We start from the raw sequence: 6,601 nt of genomic DNA on the forward strand, positions 1-6,601 counted from the left end.
TTTTTTTTTCATTAGTGGAAACCTAGAAGATGCATTTTAGATCAATCTTCACACGTGACCAAAAATATCGACGGTCCTGATCGCTGCACAAATGTCACGTGTATGAGAGAGATCCGGTTGTTAACCTTCAGCACGTGACAACCAAAATACTCCGTACAAGTTTCAATAGAAAAGGGTACACAATACAAAAACGAGTCGGGAGAGAGAGATGGACACACATACAATACAAAAAAATGGAACAGAAAGTTTCTTACTACCATTAATAGGAACCAAGAATATTCCTATTGTTTTCCATGGTTTGTTACTTTTTTTTATGGCTATGGTTTGTTAATTTCTTTTCTAGGCAAAACATTTTTCAGAGAAAATTTATATCTAAGAAAAACTTTTAAAAGGTAGCTGGAAAAGTGTTAGACATAGTTTTTACCTAAAAAAATAGTCACTATGGTTGCAAGTCATGACACTGTGATAAAGAGTTAAGGACGGTAATGATATTTTTAAGAAGCTTAAGGGGTTTTTTTTGTCTTATGTTCAAATCTGCCATCTCAGTAGCAGTTGCACTATCATTATTCTTACTTGGAGTTCTCTTGAATCTTTGATTAGCTCAGCAACTTCCAATTAACTGGGATGCTATTTGTAAACTACTAATTTTAAGGAAGGATTAGAGAGCAGTTGCACTATCATTATTCTTACTTGGAGTTCTCTTCAACTTTTAGTATATTTTTTTTTTTTGGAGAATTATTCCTTTATTTTGCTTTTTGTTTGGGATGTTTGAACCTACTTTGTTACATTTTCTTTATATATTTTGATTCTATGCATTTACTCCTCTAATTAATTTGATGTACAGAGGATAGTTCTATGAAAAATGGTAGTGGTCATGTCTTGGGTCCCTTAAAGGGGTTGTTAAGACTATTCCAGCTGTTAAGTTGTTGCTGAATCACCTTCAAGATAAAAATGTTGAAGAGATTACGAAGAATTGGGCTCTAAAATTTAAGGTATAGCTGTTGTAATCTCTACAGCTCTGAAACTGTCCTTATACTATCCTTTTTTGAGAAAAGTATCATAAGGAAAACTAATAATTTATACAGCTGAAAAATAATTTGTTTGGACATCTTCATTATCACATATGGGAATTGATTCAAGAAAATAACTACAGGTTATGTTTATAGTATGATAATTTTCTTACAGGTTGATATTGAACATTAATTCTATTATAGTTAGGAGTCTACAATGCTATGTGATCGTGATTCTTTCCTTACATTTGAGAGGTAGAGTGAGAACCACCCTTCATCTCATTTATCCCCGCAGACCCTGTCCTCTTTTCTTTTTTTCAAGAACTCTATTATTCTTCTTGCTCTGTTTTGTGCTAACCTATCTGTTTCTTCTATATAATTGAGGATTATTATTTACTTTTAACCATTAAAATAAATATTATTTACTTTCATGTGAAGGTTGACCTACTTTTTTATAAATAATTTAGTTTTTTCTCTCGCCCTGTGGAACGCACGGGTTTGCAACTAGTATCATAGTAAATGCGAAATATCTTTCAGATTTAGGGATTTATAGACAAAAAAAACGAGCAAAATAAAAGGACGCTAGGCCACTAGAGAACAGACACGTGTCACAATTTCATCTTATCATGGATTCCAATGGATCAAGAGACACAAGTTCTCTGACACGTGTCAAGCCCTCATTAAAAACCATAGATTTCATTGGATGAGATTCAACAACTTTCCACCAATGATAAAACCCACGTCCTATCCTTTCCCTCCAACAAAACCCCTTCACTCCGACCCCTTTCCCATCTGCTGAATCCAATTCCCAAACCCAAAAATGGCAGGAGAAATGGCTCTGATAAAAACCATCTCCAAATTTAATAAAACCACCCCCAAATTTAGCAGCCCAAGGCCTTTCTCCAATCTCAGAGCCTACATTAACATGTCAGCTACTACTTCTCCACCCACAAAGCCCAAAAAAGCCGCTAAAATTGCAATAAAAGAGACCCTCCTTGCTCCAAGATTCTACACAACTGATTTTGATGAAATGGAGACCCTTTTCAATACCCAAATCAACAAGAACTTGAACCAATCTGAGTTTGAAGCCCTGCTCCAAGAATTCAAGACTGATTATAATCAGACCCATTTTGTCAGGAACAAGGAATTCAAGGACGCTGCGGATAAAATGCAAGGTCCCCTAAGGCAGATATTTGTTGAGTTCTTAGAGAGGTCTTGTACTGCTGAATTCTCTGGTTTTCTTCTCTACAAGGAGCTTGGAAGAAGACTGAAGGTATGCTGTTGTCGCCGTATTTTGGTGGTTAGGTTCAAAGTTTTTCTGCTTTTGTTTTGAATGTGATAGAAATCCAGGAAAAAAGAAACTCTCACTTTTCAGATTCAAATACAACGGATTTCGATTACAGTCCCAAAGAAAGCTATAAGATTCATAAGTGAAATTCTAATAGTGAAATAGCTGCGGAGCAAAAAAAAATGTTATGGTTGTGAAACTACCCATTACTCCAAAAGCTTAAGCTGTTGGAGTTGGTATTATTTAATCATTAATACTTCAACAATGGTGATGAATTTTAATGAATTGTTTGCGTTATTTTCTGTGAATTGTATTGTAATTTTTGGGAAAGTATTACCAAATAATTACTGTTCAAAACTTCTTGGAAGTTTCTCATTTCATACTAAATTTTAAACGTTAAAAAGTATTATAAGAGTATTCATGATGTAAAACGTAAGAGCTTCAACTATTTTTAAATCATGAAAAGATGAGGCAATGTCAATTTTCCATTTCAGTAATTTTTTGAGAACTTTTGTTGCAGAAAACCAACCCTGTGGTAGCCGAAATTTTCTCGCTTATGTCGAGGGACGAAGCGAGGCATGCCGGGTATGCAATCAAATTTGGATTTATTCTTCCTTCTATTCTGTCATTCTGTTATCTGATAATTGCTTTCTTGAAGACTGTCTGGGACTCAGTTTCTTTTGACGTAAAACAAATTTTAGTCCCATTTTCAAGTGAAAAACTGGGTGTAAAATTTGTTTACACCCATTTTACATCGATAGAAACTGAGGTTTTAGGCCCTGTTTGGATTGGAAGTGGTTTTGATCACTTTTTTACATATGCAATCAAACAATGGAAAAGCAAGAAATTTTGGGAAAAATGATTTCTTTTCCCAACCTTTCCAAAAAATTCCTGCAATCCAAACACGACCTTAGTGATTTATAGCTAAAGATCTCAATTAGCGATTTGTTGGACCTCATCTATCCTTTTTGCGTGTATTTTTACTTTGAACAACAGGGGCTGACAGTCTGACACCTTATAACTCTTATTTATTATCTCACTCTTACTTAATTAGTGAATAACAAGTGGACTGATATCCGCACTACCATATTTTGATAATGGCAGTACTCACTTTATTTAACATCTTTCCGATTAAATGTTGATAGCATCTTGTGTTGGGGATGTCAACGGATTCACGTCATATTGGATCCACCTATGTCTTGGTCACGTTCCATTCAGATCACTTATTGTCAGATCCTGTTCGGGTTGTTTTTCAGACCCTACTTTCTGAGCCGAGTCATGATCCATTTTGAATTGGACCATCCATTGGAGTGTCTTAGTCCTACTTATGTTGTACAGAGTTAGAACTTGGAGATTAGGGGAGGATGAGGAAAGAAAATTGAGGAGGAGGAGAATGGTCGTCCAAATGAAAAGCGTGACAATGGACAGTATTTGGACCTTAGAATGTGGATCCTATAGACACGATTCGGATCCAGCTGCTCCACCCAAATATTGTCCATTAATGTTTCTTTCAATCCTTTTGATCCTTGGGACTGTCTTAAGTCCATTGACAGCCCTATTCGTAAGTACTATAACTGTCATGCCCTGACACACTGCGTAAATATTGTCTGTTCTGGGTCGGGTCTTCCCCCCCGCGGTTTTGTTTCCCAGCAGCACTAACCGTGCCCAACCCACTCCGCAGGGCCTGCCCCTTGTAGATCATCTACACAGGGGGAAGGAGAGTTCACATATATAGCCCATGAGCTTTCTCTTCCTTTCTGATGTGAGATCTTACAATAACAGCCATGAAAAGCTAATTAAAAGTGCTAAACAAAGTGAGTAATGCCCTTATCAAAATATGGCAAGGAGGATATCACTCCCTTAAAAGAAATATTGGACTTGATTAAATATCCTTTTCTTCGTTAAAAAAATGAATAAAGAAAGATTGAGCTTTGATTAAACCCCTAATTTATGATTTTCTTCTTCTTTTTCGCAGGTTTCTTAACAAGGGTCTGTCTGATTTTAATCTGGCATTGGATTTGGGTTTCCTCACAAAGGCTAGAAAATACACATTTTTCAAACCCAAATTCATTTTCTATGCTACATACTTATCTGAGAAAATTGGGTACTGGAGATATATAACCATTTACAGGCATTTAAAGGCCAACCCAGAATTCCAAGTTTATCCAATCTTCAAATATTTTGAGAATTGGTGCCAAGATGAGAACAGGCATGGAGATTTCTTCTCTGCATTGATGAAGGCACAGCCGCAATTCCTCAACGATTGGAAGGCAAAGTTGTGGGCACGATTTTTCTGCTTATCGGTAATATTTCAGTTTTCTTTCAAAGTCAAGAATTGGGGCCTCACAATCACTAGCTGACATGATTTTTCTCTTTTGAAATTTTAGTTCATGGTTCAATATTCTGGTGACCTAGGTATAGAAGAACAACACTAATCTTTTTGTGGCATTAAAGCTGAATTTTATTATAGGCCTCAAATGCATTATACCATGATTTTAAAACCTTGATGCTCAAGGAGGATTTAAAGCTCAATCTCTAAATCAAATTTTTACAGCTGATTGGTTCTGCTTCTCCGGCAGGTCTACGTGACAATGTACCTTAACGATTGCCAGCGTACTGCTTTCTATGAAGGCATCGGTCTCAACACTAAAGAATTCGACATGCATGTCATCATTGAGGTAAGCTTCGACCCCTTCCATAGCATTGTTCCGACCATTAAGGTGCATTTGGATTGCCAGAATCAGAAACCGAAATCGGCAACCTCATTCTGATTCCATTGGAATCAGAATACCACCTCTTGTGCGGGATGGTGCCATAAATTCCTCCATCTATTCTGCCCTGGTTTCAATTCTGCCCTCCTATTCCATTCATTTAATTGAATGAAATACTGTAATCGGGCAGAATTGGAATAGAATGCCCCTTTCTTTTAAGGTTGGTAGTTCTTTTTAAAAACTTAGAAGACTCCTAATATGTTTTAGTTCATGGTCATTCCTTCCAAAAGTGGTGACTGAATGAGTATGGTCATCTAATATAACCCCCAATAAAACAGAAAATTAAAGTAGCACGACCCACCTTTTTTCTTTTACATTAGGCAATAGATATGCTGAATCAACCTACCAAGAGAAAAAAAAGGTACATAGAAGCATAAGAGAACCCATGTTTCCTTTTTGAAGCAGATGCCTAAGGCAAACTTCAGAGAAATGGTCATTGTCTGTGTCTTGTAGATGTTTATCACTTCTAATGAACATCTAAGAATCATGAAACCTCTACATTTAGTGTCAAAATCATCCAATAATTCTGCAAGACTTGGTCATCTAATATAACACCCAAACAGAAAATTAAAGTAGCACAACCCACCTTTTGTGTCTTCTTGATGTTTAAAACACTTCTAATGAACATGTATGAAGCATGAATCCTCTCCATTTAGTGGCAAAATCATCTAATAAATGTGCGGGAATTGGGTTTCCTTCAAACAAATGTAAATGCCCTGCCAAGAACTCTGGTAAAAATCTAGGAATGCATGTTCAACCAATGTATAAACTATAAACGACAGGCATTGATTTTCTTAATTGTGCTGCAGACGAACCGGACAACGGCAAGGATTTTCCCGGCAGTTTTGGATGTTGAGAATCCAGAGTTCAAGAGGAAGTTGGATAGGATGGTGGAGATCAATAAGAAGCTGATTGCTGTTGGGGAGAGTCAGGACATTCCTCTGGTTAAGAACTTGAAGAGGGTCCCTTTCATCGCAGCCTTGGCCTCTGAACTGTTGGCTGCTTATCTCATGCCCCCAATTGAGTCAGGATCTGTTGATCTTGCAGAGTTTGAGACACAGCTTGTGTATTAATTTTGTACAAGACCTATCTCATCTCTTTCATGCAAAATCTGATTATTATTACTATTACAGAATTCTTGTGTGAAACTCGAGCCTTAAATTGATGAGGGTACTTTTCCATTGTAAAGATTAGTGATTTCATCATCTAAGAGCTCCAACATTTTTAATTCAGTTGAAATACAAACCTTACAACATAAATAATACATTTTAGGTCAAACCATGATTTCTAATTTACTTCATATCTACTGAAAATGGGCATTTTTGAAGTAAAGCTGACAATTAGGGAGCAGATTTGCAGGTAGAAGCTTGTGTATCAATGAAAAGTATACTGACATGCTTCAAATATTTTTGGGTCTCCTAAACTTTGGGAAATTGATGAAATTGCTCCCAACTTTTAACTGAAAAGGCAGTGTAACTGATGTTTACCACGAAATATTCTTCTCTATCTTTACAACTACTTGCAAATATTTG

General features: G+C 36.4%; 1 protein-coding gene across 1 annotated transcript; it reads left to right on the plus strand.

The window, feature by feature from the left end:
- Positions 1 to 1,752: 1,752 nt before the first annotated feature.
- Positions 1,753 to 6,257, plus strand: LOC143888443 (magnesium-protoporphyrin IX monomethyl ester [oxidative] cyclase, chloroplastic). Its single transcript, XM_077392868.1, has 5 exons — positions 1,753 to 2,283; positions 2,819 to 2,883; positions 4,274 to 4,601; positions 4,878 to 4,976; positions 5,879 to 6,257. Exons 1-5 carry the CDS (start codon positions 1,831 to 1,833, stop codon positions 6,140 to 6,142), a joined length of 1,209 nt encoding a protein of 402 aa, XP_077248983.1. The 5' UTR covers positions 1,753 to 1,830; the 3' UTR covers positions 6,143 to 6,257.
- The last annotated feature ends 344 nt before the right edge of the window (positions 6,258 to 6,601 follow it).

This window comes from Tasmannia lanceolata, unplaced genomic scaffold, assembly GCF_043159265.1.
Source record: "Tasmannia lanceolata isolate RefF3 unplaced genomic scaffold, GAP_Taslan_0.1 ptg000012l, whole genome shotgun sequence".
Lineage (NCBI taxonomy): Eukaryota > Viridiplantae > Streptophyta > Magnoliopsida > Canellales > Winteraceae > Tasmannia > Tasmannia lanceolata.